At 39.7% G+C, this 19,373-nt stretch overlaps 4 protein-coding genes across 4 annotated transcripts; all 4 read right to left on the bottom strand.

Moving 5' to 3' along the window:
- Positions 1 to 6,643: 6,643 nt before the first annotated feature.
- On the bottom strand, positions 6,644 to 7,834 carry LOC141655857 (carboxylesterase 1-like). Its single transcript, XM_074462883.1, has one exon. The coding sequence runs from the start codon at positions 7,749 to 7,751 to the stop codon at positions 6,783 to 6,785; it is 969 nt and encodes a 322-aa protein (XP_074318984.1). The 5' UTR covers positions 7,752 to 7,834; the 3' UTR covers positions 6,644 to 6,782.
- A 1,540-nt stretch (positions 7,835 to 9,374) lies between these two features.
- Positions 9,375 to 11,345, bottom strand: LOC141656581 (carboxylesterase 1-like). The gene is made up of 2 exons (XM_074463531.1): positions 11,172 to 11,345; positions 9,375 to 10,772 (listed from the first exon to the last, which is right to left on the bottom strand). The coding sequence occupies exon 2, from the start codon at positions 10,544 to 10,546 to the stop codon at positions 9,482 to 9,484; it is 1,065 nt and encodes a 354-aa protein (XP_074319632.1). The 5' UTR covers positions 10,547 to 10,772; positions 11,172 to 11,345; the 3' UTR covers positions 9,375 to 9,481.
- Positions 11,280 to 12,890, bottom strand: LOC141654748 (RNA polymerase II C-terminal domain phosphatase-like 4). Its single transcript, XM_074461865.1, has 2 exons — positions 12,102 to 12,890; positions 11,280 to 11,318 (listed from the first exon to the last, which is right to left on the bottom strand). The coding sequence occupies exons 1-2, from the start codon at positions 12,888 to 12,890 to the stop codon at positions 11,280 to 11,282; spliced, it is 828 nt and encodes a 275-aa protein (XP_074317966.1).
- Positions 12,891 to 14,143: 1,253 nt separating this feature from the next.
- Positions 14,144 to 15,551, bottom strand: LOC141655856 (carboxylesterase 1-like). The gene has a single exon (XM_074462882.1). The coding sequence runs from the start codon at positions 15,375 to 15,377 to the stop codon at positions 14,418 to 14,420; it is 960 nt and encodes a 319-aa protein (XP_074318983.1). The 5' UTR covers positions 15,378 to 15,551; the 3' UTR covers positions 14,144 to 14,417.
- Positions 15,552 to 19,373: the final 3,822 nt, after the last annotated feature.

The following is a 19,373-nucleotide window of genomic DNA, read 5'->3' as shown; positions in this document are numbered from 1 at the left end:
CACAAAGATAAAACTCTAAGCTAACTTGCATCCCAAGGCCCTAGCCCATGACCGCAGACGTCGCCGAATGATCTTATGGATCGCCAGTGAAAAGCTTGAACGTGGTGGAGGCCCGGGGCGAGGTTGTAAGTAACATGCCGCGCCGCACGCGAAAAACAAAGCCTTCGGCGGTGATGGCGTCGACATCGGCTCCGCCTTCCATCCCCCCTGTTCAGAAGGAGACGGTGGAGATAGTTTATATCTCCAATGGGGATGACTCCGACGAAGGGGAGGGGTCGCCCCTCGTCCGTAAAAGAAAGCAGATGCCTTTACCGCTGCCGTTGCTTTAGCCTGGCGACGAGGAAATGCGCCCTTCGGCCAAGAAGGCCAAGCACGGTATTGATCTATCCTGTGGCTCAGACTTAGCCGGTTCCTTGGGCGCTGCCGGTGACAGGCTCTTCGGCATGTCTGTGTATGTTGATACTGATGCTTACTTTAAATTTTGTAGATCAGCCGCAGTCGTCCGCCGCTCTTGTTGGGCAGCAAGTGGAGGGGAATTCTGTGCAGGCTGGTGATCAAGACGTCACCGTGAACTCTTTGTCCCAGAAGGCTTCCCTCTCCCAGCTACAGGCCGGTGATCAAAATGTCACCACTGTCTCTTCATCCCAGAAGGCTTCCCTCTCCCAGCTACAGGCCGGTGATCAAAATGTCACCACTGTTTCCTCATCCCAGAAGGTTTCCGTCTCCCAGCTTATAGAGGAAGGCACGGAGCTGATCAAGGAGCTGGCGAGGTGGAACAATCTTACCGGTGCTCGTATCGTAGAGCAGGAGAAAACCGTTGCTCAATCCGCTTTTGAGCTTAATGCTACTAAGAAGGTGGCCGCGAAGGCGAAGCTGGATCTTCTCAATGAGCAGAGGCTTAGGGGAGATGCTGAGAAGGCGCTCTTGGCTGAAAGAAAACTCAGGCAGGACGCTGAAAAGGAGGTCCTTGCTGAGAGAGCCAAGGCCGAGGCTGCGGCAGCCGAAGCTGCGAAGCTGCTGGAGAAGTGTAAACTTGTTCAGAGGCACGCCGACCTCTACCTCCAGCAGAGGAACGAATCCAGGGACCTATTTAAGGCCCAGGCGGAGGTGATTCGGAGCAAAGAGGCCGTCACCAGGCAAAAGGAGAAGGACATTGAGATGCTCCAAACCGTCATGCTCCCTAACATGTGTGCTGAATTCCGGGATTTGGCCGAAGGAGCTGCTAGGGAAGTGATTGGGGAGCTCTTCCCTCTTGATGGTTCCTTTCCGTGGGGCAGATATGACGAGCTGCTTGATGACAAGCTTGAAGCCAAGGAGAAGGCCGTGGCGGAGAAGGCCAAGGAGGCGGTGAGGGTGAAGATAGAGAGGGAGGCGGCCGCGGAAAAGGCAGCTCTTGCTGAGAAGGCTAAAGCGGCCAAGGAGGAAGCCGAGCGGCAAGGCAAAGAGGTGCCGAGGCTAAGGCCGAGGCTGCCGCCGAGGCCGCTAAGGGAACTATTTGGGTTACCCATCGAAGGAGAAGTCTTCGCCGCTTCTGATGGCGAGCAACAACGGACATAGGGAGATGATATATGTAACCTTTTGTCTTTTGGCTTATCCTTGTAATTTCTTGTAATTCGTTGAACATTTTTAATAAGAGTTCATTTCTTCTGCCTCTGGCCTGGCCGAGGTTTTTACCTCACTTCTTTTTCTTGCGCTAGTATTTGAGCGTCCCAATTGTACTTTAGCGTCTATGTCTTCGTCTAGGTTGTCTCCTTACGTTATTAATTGAGTGTCTCTTTTGTTTCGCCTCGGCTTGGCGAGCGGGTCTAGAGTGCGTATCTCAATTGTGTTAACGTTTACGAGGTATTTTGAACGCTTTGCGAGTATCACCGCGCCGGTCGTTACCATCGAGGTGCTGCTTCCCGGCGGTGATTGCGCTCTTGTCGGTGTGTGACGTGTGAGCGAGCATCGCTTCTTGTTGTTATTGATCGCCGTGGCGTCTACCACTTGGAGTGACCGCGGCGGCGTCAAACCTCTTGGGGTGATCGCTAGTGGCGTCTACTACTTGGGGTGACTGCGACGCGCTATTTCTTCATGGAGACGTCGTGGCGTCTACCACTTGGAGTGATCTGCGACGGCGTCAAACCTCTTGGGGTGGCTGATCTAGTGGCGTCTACTACTTGGGGTGACTGCGACGCGCCTATTTCTTCATGGAGACTGCCGTGGCGTCTACCACTTGGAGTGACTGCGACGGCGTCAAACCTCTTGGGGTGACTGCCGTGGCGTCTACTACTTGGGGTGACTGCGACGGCGCCTATTTCTTCATGGAGACTGCCGTGGCGTCTACCACTTGGAGTGACTGCGACGGCGTCAAACCTCTTGGGGTGACTGCCGTGGCGTCTACTACCTGGGGTGACTGCGACGGCGCCTATTTCTTCATGGAGACTAGCTCTTGTCGGTATGACAAAGTGTGAGCCGACATCACATGCTTGCGATAAAGACTACCGCTCTTGTCGGTATGATAGTGTGAGCCGGCGTCTGCTGCTAATGAGGTCCAGACCATTTTCAGTTTCGCTATGTCAACCACATGTCCCATGATGGTGACCTGGTTGGCTGGCAGCGGCGTGTCCGGCATTATTGGCATCCCGAACTCCGGTTGGATTACTCCGCCGGTGGAGGGCTGCACGACTCCAGAATTGTTGAAAGTATCATCGTGGTAGAATGCGGTTTCGTCGGTCACGACTGCGTCTTGTTGTTTTGACATCTTCTTAGCTTTTTGGGTGGGTTTTTGTTGTTTTTTTTTTTGTTTGGGAATGAATGTGACTAGCTTCTAGTATCCATTCCCCACAGACGGCGCCAATTGTTCCGGGTGTAATTCCAGAGCAAGTATAGTTACCACCCGTGGCTTGTTGAATGACGTCTTGAGTTGGATTCTCCTTTGGTCTTAATCGTTCCTCTCGGCCTCTCCTGCAACAATGAACGAACTGAGGGCTTGGCTTTGTGCCAAGCGTACCCACTCCGACGCCCAAGTCAGTAAACTTGAATGTATAAGTTGTATGCTAATTGGCTAGGAATATATTGTAGAGAGATAAGGAAGATAATACCAGGTGAATAGTGTATTTAGGTTTAGTTGTGGATTAGTTGGATCCTTTCCTCAATGAAGGTTGAGGAGTATTTATAGGCTTTCACCTTTTGTCACGTAGTGGTCAAGTGGCCAAGTGGCTAGCAGGTGGAAAGACTGATCTACCCCTCGGCCGAGGGACCTATGGCAGGCCGGCGGGCCCTGTTGACTCACCGCCGAGGGGTCTTGGATATGAGTACGCGGATATGTGTCCCGGCTGGCAGGTTGTCATGCCGAGACCCAGACTGACAGGCAGATGGGCTCCATCGGCTAGGCTTTCTAAGTCGTTGACTTGCTGTGGATATCTTTGACCTTGCTCAATATGTTGACTTGGTCAGCGGTGCAGAATATGCCCCATCACAAACAAAACAACTCAATGCATTCACTAGCTCCGACCATTGTCCTATATCTGTGAAGTTTCATGACCAAATTCAGATGATTTTAGTAAAATGGTAAGAAAGTGTTGGCAATACTAGTTTCAGGGGTCGTATATGTTCTATCTTTCTCAAAAATGCAAATTTCTAAAGTAAAAGGCTAAAAAATGGAATCAGTCTACTTTTGGAAATATCTTTAGACAACTTTCAATCGCTGAAAAAAAGTTGGAGAATATTCAAAACCAACTTGGTTCATCTCATTCATCGGTTTTAGAAGTCGCACAGTTAGATTATAAACATGTCTATTGGCAACAAAAAACTCGTATAGACAAAGCTAACTTTGGAGATAATACTACTAAGTATTTTCAAAATCATGCTACAATTAGACGTAATAGAAATGGTATTAAGCAATTTATTAACAAGGATGGTGCTCTTTTTATTGATCAAGATCTCATTGAGCGAGAAATATCTTATGAGTTCAAGTTGAGGTTTACAAAGAATCAACACTGTCACTTTGATAAAAATGAGGACTTCAAATCTATTAGTGGAATAATAACGGACGAAGATAACAATTTTCTTACGAGTAATTAAGATTAGTAAGGAAGAGGTTAAAGAAACTGTTTTTAATTTAGCTGCAGATAAAACCCAGGACCTAATGGCTATCCTGTGGAATTTTTTCAAAAATACTGGGATATAGTGGGAAATTCGGTTACTAAAGCAGTTTTAGCATTTTTTCATTCTAATAAACTCCTTAAAGAAAGCAACCATATATACTTTTATAGCATTAATCCCTAAAATTGATAACCCTCAATCAGCAAACCATTTTCGGCCTATTAGTCTTTGTTCAACAATTTATAAAATTATTGCAAAAATCTTAGCAACTCGTCTCCGAAGTGTATTACATAAGGTTATACATCCGTATCAAGGAGCTTTTACACCTAATCGCTTTATTCAAGATAATATTCTTCTAGCACATGAGATCTTTAACTCCTTTAAGCGTAAAAAAAGTAAAGGAGGGTGGATTGCAACTAAACTTGATATGGAGAAAGCATATGATCGACTTGAATGGAACTTTATTGAAGAGACTTTTATGCAAATGGGTTTTAAACCTACTTGGATTTCTTGGATTATGGAATGTATTAAAACTGTTTCTTTCTCGGTCCTTGTAAATGGAAGACCGGAGAACGTGTTCACACCTACTCGAGGTATTAGACAAGGAGACCCACTTTCGCCATATATTTTTATTATGTGTGCTGAAGTTTTAGCAAGATCTTTACAAAAAAAATAGCGATCTTAGTTCTAGTGATATTGGTATTAGAATTGGACCGAGATTGGAAATCCATTCCTGACTTTTGCGGATGACACTATCATTTTTGCTAAAGCCTCTAATCAGAGTTGTAAAATTATTAAATCTACTTTAGATAAATTTTGCATGATTTCTGGACAATGTGTTAATTTCGACAAATCGACTTTCCAGTGCACTAGAAATATTGACCGCTCACTTCGTAGGTCTTTTAGAGGTATTCTTGGTATGAACAAAGAAGCTCATTTGGGTAAGTACTTAGGTTGTCCTTTGATTGACGGCAGAGTGACTAAAAATATGTTTGAAAGTATTGTTAATTCCTCATGCGCTCAATTATCGAAATGGAAAGCGAATTCTTTATCACAAGCAGGTAGACTGGTTCTTGTTAATGCTAATCTTGCCGCGAAGGGAACCTTTCAAATGCAAAGTTTTCTCCTTCCCTCAAGTATTCATACGCAGCAGGGAGACGGTTTTCAGGCGCTAGCCGATACTCAACCGAGACAACTATCACGCTTAGCCGGTTCGCCATAAGAGCGCAAAACAGGTCAAAATTTGGAGTCGCGGCACTGAGAAGGATAAACCCGCCTCCATGAACATATAGTATAACCGGGAGTTTCACCGGTTGAGGGAAATTTAAGTTAGAGGGTAAGTAGGTTCGAACCCACGTGTTTTTTTATCGGGTTTAGTAAGGTGTCTTTCGAGTAAGAAAGGTCAAAAGAAGTATTTGGCGGGACAACGGGGTAGTATTATTTAATTCGAGTAATTGTACCATTCGGGTTTGGGATAATGTGAAGGAATTTGTAAGGATTGATTGTATTATTGTTATTTTGCGCGATCGACTCTAATGTGATTGAGAATATAAGAAGCAAAAATACTTTGAAATGAGAATGTTTTATTGTTTGGAGCATTGTTTGATTTAGTTTTGCTTAGATTGATAAATTTAGTCAAGTATTGATTTGAAATTTGATGAAGTTTAAAGGATGCATGCTTAAATATGTAGCACGCGCAAAAAGATTGATACGGAGTACATATTGATTGAGTGGAGACGTGGAGTGTTGGAGTAGTGTGCAATAACGTTAACTTTTGGACAAGGTTGTGAGTGACTTATAACAAGAACGTAGCTATAGATTAGTTGTGTGTTGTGTGTTGTGTGTTGTGTGTTGTGTGTTGTGTGTTGTGTGTTGTGTGTAGTGTGTAGTGTGTAGTGTGTTGTGACTTGTGACAAACATTTTTGTTAAGATAAGAGATAAGTAGATAACCTTAAACATTTTTCATAAAAAGTAGTCATTTGATATAGAAATGATGTGTATTAGTAATCACAAAATTGGATAATATAACATCGTCAGAAATTTTTATGTTTATGATATGGTTACCATGATAGTGTCAGTTAGAGATAGAAGTGGGTCACGTAGATTGTGCCTCGTGTTGGTCCATGGTATATAGAGGAGAAAATGACACGGCTTAGACACGAGAAGGTGGGTTTGGTGTCGTATCGATGAAATAAAAATGGCAGTTTAGGCAAGGCTTATGGCCCATGGCGTTCCGTGCCCAAACAATTCCCCTCACTTCAACCTTATGTCGTACCAGGTGGGTCGTATTGTGCGTGGACTAGGCACGGTCTTCTTTCTCAAACTTCGACCTATGGGGTGTCGTGCTGTGCTGCGCCGCGGCAATCCCATGTCGTGTTGAAATGGGTCATAGGTTGTGCTGGACCTTGATGCTAACCTAATGACCCGTGTGTCCATTATCATCTCTAGTGTTAGTGTGTTACCGTAGTTGATTACTTATTTTCTAAAAAACATTTTATTTAAAATCATTTTTATTACTCAATACCAACAAAAATAGACATTCTTCATAGTTCAAGCATAAAAATAAAGACATTCTTCACAATTAATTTCCTTAAAATACAATGAGTTACCAATCCATTACAAATTGTAAATTCTCACAACATAGTCATTCTTCACAATTCAAGCACAAATCACAAACAACATTCTTTCAAATTCTCTCAAAGCCAAATGTCCTTTACAAAATCAAGAAATTCTACTCTTTTAATCGGATCACCACCACAAACAAACATACCATGATAACCTCCATCACTAACCAAAGTTGTCACAATAATTCCTTTTCCTTCTAACAACTTAGCCAACTCCACATTCCTATCAATAAGCGGATCACCATCACAACCCACCACCGCGACCCACCAACCCATTTCCCGAACTTTATCCACCAAACTCGAACCACCATCCATACTCGGGTTGCAATACTCGTGATCCCGACTCGCCCCAACCGGCAAAGAAAGCTCCCAGAATATATCATTAACCTCGAGAGACAAAATCGGGTCATTGACCAACCGAATCTCGGACGCACTCCTATCCAACCCGCCAAAATAGGGTTGGATTAAAACCAAACCCTTAATTACCAAGGGTTTAAAATTATTTACCTGATTTGCGACGGTTAACCCAACATGGTACGTAATATTACCTCCAGCACTCTCCCCCATCAGAACACAATTTGATAAATCACCATATTTTTTCACCCAATCATCTTCACCGTCTTTAACCCAAGTCAACGCCTCCAAAACGTCGTCGTATGCAGCGGGGAGACGATCCTCTGGCGCTAGCCGGTACTTAACCGAGACCACAACTGCGCCAAGGCGTTGCGCAGCCACGGAGCAGAACTCGTGGAAAGGCGGGTAACCAGGGCTCCCGACAACGAATGCTCCCCCGTGTACGTATATTAGGACGGGGAGCTTTTTAGCTGGAATCTCATCGGAATTGAGAGATTCACGAGGGAGGTAGATTCGAACCCATGTGTTCTTCTCGGAATTGAGAGGAACATCTTTGGAAACAGAGGGTGAGTTGGGGTCAGTTGTTGAGGGTGGAACTATAGGGTAGAATTCAGATTCAGATTGCCGAGTGATTGTTCCATCCGGATTAAGAATTATGTGGAAGATATCCCGTAATTTGGTTGACATTATGAAGATATTTGATAAAATTAGTGCTGTTTAGAGATAATTAACGATTAATAGAGTAATAATACTGAAAAATGGTTAGCAATTGACTATCATTCATTCATTTGTTTGTCATTGTAATATACTTGTATTGATTGGAAGTTGCTTAGTCTATTGACGGCCTATAGGAGTCCGGTGGCGGATCTTGGTGTGAACAATAAAGAGGGCCGAGGTTTAAAATATTGATTTTGTGGATTAATATAAGACTTGGTCGTTGAGTCAAGGGGCTGGATTAGAGTTGGCATAAAGGGTCGGGGGCTGGTGTATAGCACGGCGAGGCATGGCCCGGCCCAGCCGGTGAGAAAATCGAGGAAGCACGGGCACGGCACGACTGGGCTTGATATGGGCTCCGACGCGATTTTCTTCAGAAATTTGTGCTCAAGCACGGCACGACGGAGCCCGACACGCTCCAGGCACGGCTCGAAGAATGGCCCGTTGATTATCATTTATTAAACAAAAAAGTACATTAATATTTAATAAAATATACAGAGTATATTTAAACCATTAATCATCATTTATTAAATAAAAAGTACTAAAAATGTATCAATTATACTCCCTCCCATCCACCCTTTTTTTCCCCTTTGAAGTGGGCACGGAGATTAAGGGTGGGAGTATAATATTGATAAAGATATGAGTGGGGTTTGGTAATTGGAGAGAGGTATGAATAATTATGATTAAATATTAATAAAGGTGATGGGTGAGGTTTGGTTATTGGAGAGAGGTAGGAATAATTAGAATTAAATATTAATAAAGTATATAGTGGGGTTTGATGAGTGGAAAGAGGTAAGAATATAATATTAATAAAAACTTTCTCAAAAAGGAAAGGGGAAGAAAACCTGAATAATCCGTTTTAGGAAATAGGGAAGAAAAGAGTGGATAGGAGGGAGTATAACCTTTTTTTTTTTAAAAAAAAAAATTAAAGCACATGGGCCGGCCCACCGACAAGGCACGACCCGAGCATGAAAATGATTGTGCCTTGAGCGGGCCGCGGCGTAGGTTTGTATCAGTGGGCCTGGCACGACACGGCCCGATGAGCCTAATATATGTGCCTGGGCCGGACCAATTTTGGGGGAAGGCACGACGGGCCGGCCCAGCATGGCCCATTACTCTAGGCAGCACTGATAATTTTACATTATAATATGATAACTCAGTGGGTGTCAAACCCCCTCCCGACATAAATAAGATCCTCCACTGCCTAGAAGCTAGAACTACTTCAACAACAATTTGCATTATATAACATTGAGTTATTTCAAGACAAAGCAATGATGTTTTCGTTTTTCGGTTTGTTATTGTGATTATTAATTTATGGACTATTCAACCAGTTGTATATGTTGTACGGTGTAGAATCTGAGTATTGTGATAAAGTATACGAGTTTTATGTTGAAGAATATGATTTTTATTATAAAGTATTTAGTTCATTCATTTACACATTAAAAACATGAACTTTTAATTAGCTCAGAAAGAATACATATAAGCTCAAATTCTTATACCTTAGTTGTACAATACTTATGTATAATTCTATTTGTGATTATACTAGGATACAAGATTGTATACCTCAGTTGTATCTCGATTTTAATATCTTGTTTACGGAGTACATTGGGGTATAATGATGTTTATGTTCGAATTTCCTAACTGCGAGACCCAAAAGGACATCAAAACAATAAATTACACATTCATTTCTCCAAAGTACATTATCAAGTTATAAATTGTGTAACAAAATCAAACAACTCTTTCATTTTAGTAGAATTAGACACAAACATTCCATGAAAACCACCTTGATCAAACATAGACTTAACATTCAACCCTCTATTCTCCAACAATTTCACAAACTCTACATTCCTATCAAAAAGCGGGTCACCATCGCAACCAATCACACCAACACGCCATCCCAAATCCCTAACCCGATCCAACAAACTCGACCCACCACCTACAAACGGATCACAATACACATGACTCCGGTTCATACCAACCGGCAAAGAGAGGTCCCACATTAAATCATTAGCAGATAATGGCAAAGTCGCGTCATTAACCAACCGAATCTCAGAACCAGTCCGGTCTATCCCACCAAAATACGGCTGAACCAAAACCAACCCGAGTATATCCAACGGCTTAAATTCATTAACCCGAACCGCTGCCCTTAATCCGGCATGATACGCTATATTCCCTCCTGCACTCTCGCCTATAATAACACACCTCGAAAAATTACCGTATTCATTTACCCACTCATCTTTACCCTCTTTAACCCACGTCAAAGCCTCCAAAACATCGTCATACGCTGCAGGGAGACGATGCTCAGGAGCGAGTCTGTATTCAACCGAGACAACCAACGCGGCGAGCTTGCTCGCCGCGTTGGTGCAAAACTCGTGAACTACTGGAGTTCCTACACTACATAACACAAACCCACCACCATGGATAAATACTAGGATCGGTAACTTCTCATTTGCTTCGGGTTTACCTTTACCACTAGGAAGGTAAACCCGAACGGAGATGTTTTTACTAATGATAACATCTTTCGAGAGCGAAAGCGAGGAGGGATTACTAACAGTTGGGTGAAACTCCGGTAAACGTGTGATTGTACCGTCGGAGTTTGGAACTATGTGAAGAAATTGATAAGGGTTGATTGGAGTAGTAGTAATTTTAGGGGTTGACATTTTTGGGGAGTGATTTTGAAGTAGAGGTATTAGTTGAATTGAGATTAAGAAGATTAAGAGGAAGATTAGGAAAGTGGATTTGGTGGTTGTTGATATGTTTGTTAGCATCTTAATTGTGGAGAATTAGATCTAGATGCAACAAATTTTTATCTTAGTGAGTTCTTTTATGCTTTTGGGTTTTTTCGAGGTAGGTTCGATCTACGATTTTATTTTTTATTTTTTTTGAAATTGTCATCTCATTAATAATCAACTAGGCGTAGGTTACAATGAAGATAACAAATAGACAAAGGAAAATCAAGATTGCTAACGTAAAAAATACATTCAAAATAACTATCTAAATACTCAGAATGGCTACTGCTGCCTCCAAAATCATAAATTTCTTGAATCTATGAATAATCGATGTCTTTACATCCTTCTTGATGGAGGAAACAATGTAATTGCCGTCTTGATGTATTCATCCACGAAACAAATCTGATAATCTCCCCGTCGATTAAAACTTATTATATTGATAACAATCCCACGAAAAAATGGAAAAACCCCGAAAGAAGGGACGGAACAACAGATCTCACCAAAAGGGAGACTATTATTGAAAATAAGATAGATCTCCATAATATTAGTTGTTTAAGAAAGCTTTTGTGGGGCTTACCATCGATGGATGATCGATGGAAGCCCCCGAATAATAATGGAGGCTAGGTTTTTAGAGAGGGTTTTTTTTAGAGAGGGTTTTCTCTACGATTTTATTTTAGTTGGTCTCTCATAAGACGAAACAGGTTAAAAAAACCATTTAGATAGATAAGACAAACTTTTGATAGTTCCTTGCCGTTGCCATTATATTTTTGATTCAGCTATCGTATTTAATTCGTTTTAGATATTTCGCTACCTACACAAGAAAGGGGATTTAGATATAAGCAAAATGCATTGATCGTTTTAGGTCGTAAAGGACTAGCTTTGACTACTTCGAAGAAACGATCGTCTGTTTCCGTCGACTTTTCAACTTCTTTTTGCAGATTTGCTCGCTCTATCACTATGGTTACCAGGACTAAGAGAAAGGGAGTTCACCCCATCGAATTTGATACCCACTATCATCCACCTTTTAAGAAGTCTTTAGTTACGACTTCCTGTACCTTTTCATCGGTTATATTAGGTAGCTCGGGGGTATCTTATCCCCCTTTGTTTGTATTTTAAATAAACGGTTTGTAGTACTTTATTTTATTTATGAAAGTTTATTGTTGTAAAAAATAAATTGATGGATTGAACCTCCATTTGATGCATGACACATCGAGCAACAGCAAAATAAGACCTTAAAACTTTGAAGTATAAATATACAAACCAATAATCACTTGGATTAAGAAATCAATCTTTTTCACTTTGACACACACAAAAAAAAAATAATAATAATAATAATCACTTGGATTGATACAACTTGTTGAAATCATACTTAATTCAGTACATGTTAGGGAATATCTCGAGATATGTATGAGTAAACTCGAATTTTTTCCGGAACTCTCTCCTAATTCTTAGTAGTACTCCAATCCCATCGGTAAAACCATAGTAGGTAATACGATTATTATAAAAACATGTACCAAATAAAATAGATATAAAATACCGCGAAAAATACATAAATAAGCCAAAGTTTTTGTGATTTCCCAAGCAGTGGTCTTACATCTTTAGATGCATAGTACTCATATTTTTCTTGCTCTTTATCATAAAACTTGGTATGAACCGTCTTTAATATATTCAAAACTCTCGACAACTCTTGATCGTCATTCTGTGACGAGGAGGTCGTTTGAAAAAACTCGTATGGTCGAATCTTGATTACATTGCTCCAATCTTCACTACTCCAAACCTCGTCTAAATCGTCAACAACTAAGACGACCCTTTGATGGGATAAGACAACATCGAGAGATTTTCTATACTTCTTTGTGCAATCATTCCTAGAGATGACCCTTGAAAACTGAACCGGTCCAGTCTCGAGTATTTTCACAATTTCCTTAGCATAAGGCTGAACGGCCATAGTGTAAATCGTTAAATCGAACAATTGACTGGCTTTTTCAAGGAAATCACGAGTTCCGGGTCTTAACTTGACCAAAGTAGTTCCTCGAAAAATTTCATAGACATCGGATTCCTCGTAAGTTGATTTGTTGTTTTTCTTTTTCTTGAAATTCTTATTTATTGTTTCGGTGTGAATTAAGGTATGGTCTAGATCAAGAACCAAATGAAGTTTCTTACTATGCAACAATTTTTGTAAGTTAAGGTCTCTAAGGCGGCGAATAGCCTCGTCAGTGAGGGATAAGTCACGATGGATGAAGCGAAAGGGAACGGTTGTCGGATTGTTGCACTTGTTGACGGACTTTTTACATCCGATGCACGAATTATTGAGGAAAGCATAATGTGGACATTGTTGGTTCTTGCTACTATCAACACTAATTAGAGATGCTAATATTTCTTCCATTCTCTTTAATTAAAACCCTAATTCCACAATTTATTATCTCAAATTCTTTAGTTCACAATTTTGACGTATGCTTTAGTCATGTATATTTGATTCCTTATATTGCAATTTAGATGCTAGTTTCCGAGTAATATTGGGAATATTAACAAATAAAATCTGAGGCTATTTTTGGCAAAGCATTTCAGGTACCTGATTTGACCAAGCAACCTGATTTGACTAATATTTTAGGTAGTTGTTTTACCTAGTGCTGTTTGGTAAAGTCATTTCAGTCACTGAAATGACTTTTCGTGACTGAAATGAAAAGCTACTCCAGTAACTTTTTAAAGTTTCGGAAAGTGAAATGTTCTACTTTACATATTTACCCTTTATTTAAATTAATTTATTATAATTATTAATATCCTTTTATGTCATTTTACAAAAAATCGATTCTACCTTTTCATTAGTTTTACCAAACACTTTACAATTAATCACCTACCTTACCGCTTTCCAATTTTCACTAATTTATTTTTCGTCCTTTTTAATTTCAAATCACCTTATCGGGTTTAGTACCTTTTCGTGTTTCAGTCTGACCATTTCAGTCAGTTTTACCAAACAGAGTCTGAGTATATAATTAGGAAAGTTGACAAAATCTTTGTTGTAGAGTGTCGGACTTCACTTTTTGGGCAATTTTTAATAAAAGTGGATCTTAATGGAGTAATTTTAAAAAACTGAATTTTAAAAAGGAGTTATTTTTAATTTTTACTCTTATATAATAACAAACACTTATATAATAACCTTAAATGACATTGAAAACCAATTGTTGATTGTTGTTTTACTTAACTACCCTATAAAGCTAGTTACACGTTACTTTTACAAAACGTTTAGGCCCTGTTTGGCAAACGGCAAAAGCAAGATAAATGATAGCAGATAGCGTTAGCAAAATACGGTTAGTATATTTTAGTAGCAGGTTTGACCATCATATGAAATTAGCAGAATTTAGAAAATGTGTTTGTAACTAGCAGATTATATGACAAATCTACCATTTCCATGTATAAACTCAATATGTTATTACAATATGCTGCTATTAGCAGCATTCTCAAAAACAGTAGATTCCGGCCAATATGTTGTCTGAATATGCTATTAACCAAACACGTAAAATTGGTAGATTAATTGGTCAAACTACTATTTAAGCCGGAATCTACTAATTTCACATAATATGATGTTTACCAAACAGAACCTTAATGTAAAAACGTCTCAAAAGAGAATTTTCCTCACTATATAAAATGAACGTGATTATTAGTCTTTTAAGAAGACTCTCTTACAAAACAGTTTAGTAACCAAATGACTCAATCAGAATGAACTCTCTGAATTACAAATCTACAATAAATAAACACAAAACAAAATATAACTAGCATTATATGACAAAGTTTCGAGACATATCACCTAAAACTCGAAAGAAAACACTTTTCACCATTACAAGTTACAAAGATAAATTGACCTAAATTATTTTATAGTCAATTCACTCACAACACAATCAAATTGTAAGTTGTGTCAAGGCCAAACCCCTTTCAAATAATCAAGAAATTCTAATCTCTTAACACGATCACCACCAACAAACATCCCATGTTGACCCCCTTCACTAAACATTCTTCTAACACTAACCCCTTTATTTTCCAACAACTTAGCCAATTCCACACACCTATCGAATAACGGGTCACCGTCACAACTCACAAACATAACCCACCAACCTAAATCCCGAACCCGGTCCACCAATCTCGAACCCCCATCTCGACACGGGTTACTGTACTCATGATCCTGGTCCATCCCAACCGGTAAAGAAAGCTCCCACATAAAATCACAAAGCTCCAGCTGTCGAACCACGTCATTTTCTAATTGAGTCTCGGGTTTAGTCCGATTCAAACGGCCCAAAAACGGTTGGATTAAAACCAAACCTTTAATAACCAACGGTTTAAAATCGTTACTTTGGACCGCTGCTTTTAACCCAACATGGTACGTAATATTACCCCCCGCACTTTCCCCCATTAACACACAACTCGATAAATCACCGTATTTATTTACCCAATCATCTTTACCGTCTTTGACCCAAGTCAACGCCTCCAAAACGTCGTCGTACGCAGCTGGGAGACGATGCTCCGGGGCTAGCCGGTACTTAACCGAGATCACCATCGCGCCAAGTCGGTGTGCGGCTTCGGAGCAGAATTCATGGAAGGGCGGGAAGTCGGGACTTGCCACGACAAACCCGCCCCCGTGTATGTAAATCAGGATCGGGAGTTTTGCATCGGAATTGAGAAACTCACTGGGAAGGAAGATTCGAACCCAGGTGTTGTTGTCAGGGTTGACAGGAATGTCTTTGGAAAGAGTTGGTGAGGTGGGGTCAGTTGTGGAGGGTGGGACAGTAGGGTAGTGTTCAGATAAACGAGTAACGGTTCCGTTTAGGTTCGGAGTTATGTGGAGCGCTGCGTATAATTCGGGTGCGTTAGGTAGTGACATTGTGTTTTGGTCACTTTGAAATGAGTGAAACAGGGGGCAGAGATATATTGTAATCGTAAATTGATTTGAGCCTTTGAGGGATTCAATAGAGTTAATGAGTTAATGTGCTGTGTTCTGCAAGGGAATTGATGAATCATGTGACCTATTTCAGATTTTCAGTTTCAAATAGCAAATTGAAATGTGCTTTAGTTTAAACATATTCAACGGACAATCTTTTAACGTGAAACGGGTCAAATGGTTAGATAATCATGGAAATTACAAAAAAAAAAAAAAAAAAAAAGTGTCTCATTTAACAATATGAGTGAATATTTAATCGGTTTTAAACTTAAGATTGCTATAATTATTTTTAAAAATAGCTAACTGATTGGTGCGGAATATATTCTGTATTCACGTGATTAGTCAAGGTAGACAATTTTGATTTTGATTCTATTATGATATTGTTATGAGGTGGACCACTCGAGTCTCGAGTTAGCCTTATTTATAAGGCATAAGATAGTTTTGAATGATTGAGAGTTATCGCCAATTATTTATACTCGTTTCTTTAGATTCCTAGTCTTAACATAGGCACTTGGTTCCTTTGTGATGGCCAAATTCGTCCTTAATTTAAAATCAGTTAAGTACTGAATAGATAAGTGAATCAACTTTATTGTCATTTTCTGGACATTTTACTTTTTATCTAATATGTTTATTTGACATCTTTCATATTTAAAATGGATAATCTTGTCTTAAACAAGAATCTGTGTAATATTCGCGAGTTGACTACTATGGTAAGAACAAGATCTAAATGTCATCTAACTGATCTCCCTTTGCAACTTGATCAGAACGTTTTCGAGTAAGTCAAACTAAATAAAATTGTTTAAAAACAAATAGAATTTTTTTAACAACGAAAATAGATTGTGTTTAGATTCCAGTATCATGACTTTCTGAACCATGTTGATATACTAAAACATAAAACTAACATGATAAAACATAGAACTATAAGTTTCTACTAATGAATTGCAACTGATAAAATAACTACATCTGATATCAAAAACATATTGATGAATTACGGTGGATTGGCCACTAGCTTCTTCACCTAAATCGTCAACAAACCTAACTTATTCTACATGCCATTGGGACGATCGAAGTGTGAGATAAGAACGATGTGTGCACTTATGCTAAAGGAACTTAGAATTTTTAAAGAGAAAAGAAAGCCAAGAAGGCCTACCTCTGTTGGAGATGACTCTCCTAAACCTCATTAACTGATCACTACAGTCAACGAGCCGACAACCAGAGACAGCGGCAAACTAACGAGAAGGAATAAAGAATACCCCTCAACCAACCTCGTGACTCGTGGCCATGGACATCCAGGAAGGCCATTCTTCGGAGTATACAACACAACCATTACAAGTACACAAAAGCTAAGACTACTATTACCTAGCCTAAACCAAAGTCTCCCACACAACGAGATTATTTGGATGAAATAAAAATAAAGGGAATTTAAATAAATCAACATTTAATTGTTGGTGTATAACCACCGCTTCAAGCTCACCCAACATCACATACCACTGATATCAACACAACCAAGCACGCCACTTCCACACTTATTAATGTAAAAAAAAACTAATTAAAGTCCAAGACAACCAAGTACAAAGAACCACCTTCCAAAATAATTATAACAAGAAGCTACTCTTAGCTCACAAACCACACTCAAAAATATCAACTAGTCTTGCTTGTGACGGGTTAATCCCGTCACAAGCTTGTGACCTCTCACAAAAAGGAAGAGGGGACAAGGTGGGGCACCCCCCATGTGCTTCTCACTCACCTCTCAATGGGCATTTTGTGAGAGGAAATGGTATCCGTCACAAGCTTGTGACGGATATCGTCCGTCTTCAATGAGATTTTGTGCAAAAATATAGGCAAAAGTAGGCAAAGATCAATGACAAAAAAAAAAAAAAAAAAAAAAAAAAAATAGACCAATAAAGCCCAAAGCAGTAAATCAAGACCAAGAACGAAATGGAGAACAAGCAAAGGAAGACTGTTAGAACACTTGGTTGATGATGCCAAGTTTCATTATGATTTAATTGTTTACCTCTTAGTAAGTTTTAGCAAATTGAAGCATCCCATGGTTGCTTAAAGAAGTTCAAGATGATCAAGATAAAGGACAAGTCAAGCATGCCCATAGTCTAGAAGAAATGTTGTAAACGAGGTAGTTAAGCATATTTCTTTTGCGCATAAGTTATGGCAAAACCATGCAACAGTTCATGAGACTGTTGCACCATGGTTTCTAGTACCAACGTATGGAGATTTTTCGTGAAAACTCACAAGTGTTTGAAACTCTTTGAAAAGCTTTTCTATGTTTAAAACAAACACTAATTTAAGCTGAAGAACAAAAGGAATATGTTTTGCACAATAGCCAATCTCTTTTGTGCAAGTTGCTTTCTTTATGATAAAAACATGACTTATGTTCTTTTGCTTTATGGGAACACCCTTTTATCTTGAAAGAAATGCGACCACCTTGAGTCTCTCAAAGCATGTTTGCTCTGCATATTTCTAAGATGAAAACCCACGCTGCAAGCTTATGGGTGTTAGATTAAAATAGTAATAAGACACTTCTCCTACATACTATCTTTATCTATAAATAGCCAACTCATGTTTTCATTTATGGTAAGACTTGGAAAGAGCTTTTAACAGAAACACTTTGCAAAACTTTTCAAAGATTAAAGGCTTTGTTATTCAATCATTTGCAAAATCTGTTTTCTTTTTCAAAAGTCTTCAACTTTTTTTTTTTAAAACCGTAATAATCTCAAGGTACTAGTTCGCTAAACAAGCGTTGCATAAACGAATATGTTCAATGATTCTCGTGTTTAGGTCTTAATTGTAATCTCCATGTTCTTAAGTGAACCACTTTGAGATTCGACTCAGAAACCGTTGAGATAGAACCTTAAGTCTTGAAGCGGAGTAGCCTCGAGCAAAGAAAAAGTCTTGAAGCGGAGTAGCTTTAAGCATTGCAACCGGAGTAGGTTGGCGAGTTATTTCATTGTAATGGTTTAGTTAAGTTTGAGTAAATTTCTAAACAAGCAATAAAATAACGGTTGGACGTAGGCTCCGGAGTAGGAGCTGAACCAATTTTTAAACACTGTCTTGTTCGTTTATTTACTTTCATGTTCTGTTATCACTTCTCTTTTACACGTTGATCTCACTCTCAGTGCCGTGCAACAGTCTCTCATCTTTGTTGCATAGACTCTTGTCCGTTTGTAAACTTACAATCCATTAAGTTTCTCAAACTCGTATTAATAGATTCTACTTGTGTTAGTAAATTAACCAAGTAAGGAGAAAATTTTAAAAGGTACACCTAATTCACCCCCTCCCCCTCTTAGGTGTTTATCGTTCTTAACTCTTCAATTGGTATCAGAGCCTCGGCTCTTGATATTGGTTAAAACCAAAGAGTTGATCCCCTAGTTATGGACGATTCAAAACATACTAAGTATCCCATCTTCAAGGGAGAAAACTATGCCTGGTGGAAACATCGCATGGAGCACTATGTTAAAAGTACGGACTACGAGTGTTGGTTGATCATTCAAAATGGTCCCTTCAAAATTGAGGTGACTAATGCCGATGGCACTAAGTCTATCAAAAGCGAGGACAAATATGTTGAGGCTGATTATAGAAAGGTCGAGAAAAACTCTAAAGCCATGTCCATCCTTCAATATGGCATCGGTGAACAAGAGATCAACCGGATATCCGGTTGTGACTCAAGAAAAGAAATTTGGGACACCCTAAACCTTGCTTATGAGGGAACGTCACAAGTCAAAAAATATCGTGTTGATCTTCTCATGCAACAATATGAGATGTTCAACATGGGTAAAGATGAGTCAATTAATAGTCTGTCTTCTCGTTTCTCTAGTATTGTTAATGACCTCAAGAGTCTAGGTAGAAACTTTGAATCCGAGGATGTAGTACGTAAAATCCTTCGTAGCCTATCTGAAAAATGGCAACCAAAGGTTACGGCTATTG

This window comes from Silene latifolia, chromosome 5 (assembly GCF_048544455.1).
Source record: "Silene latifolia isolate original U9 population chromosome 5, ASM4854445v1, whole genome shotgun sequence".
NCBI classification, from domain to species: Eukaryota; Viridiplantae; Streptophyta; class Magnoliopsida; order Caryophyllales; family Caryophyllaceae; genus Silene; species Silene latifolia.
The sequence above is the reverse complement of the archived record's forward strand: the minus strand, read 5'-3'. Positions and strand labels throughout refer to the sequence as shown.

Bases quoted from the DNA above. Each gene is read 5' to 3' on its own strand.
- LOC141656581 (XM_074463531.1), bottom strand. From the start codon at position 10,546: ATGCTAACAAACATATCAACAACCACCAAATCCACTTTCCTAATCTTC.
- LOC141654748 (XM_074461865.1), bottom strand. From the start codon at position 12,890: ATGGAAGAAATATTAGCATCTCTAATTAGTGTTGATAGTAGCAAGAAC. The intron at 11,319-12,101 runs GTAAGACCACTG...TTTCTTGTGTAG, and splicing joins AGTACTATGCATCTAAAGAT to GTAGCGAAATATCTAAAACG.
- LOC141655856 (XM_074462882.1), bottom strand. From the start codon at position 15,377: ATGTCACTACCTAACGCACCCGAATTATACGCAGCGCTCCACATAACT.
- LOC141655857 (XM_074462883.1), bottom strand. From the start codon at position 7,751: ATGTCAACCAAATTACGGGATATCTTCCACATAATTCTTAATCCGGAT.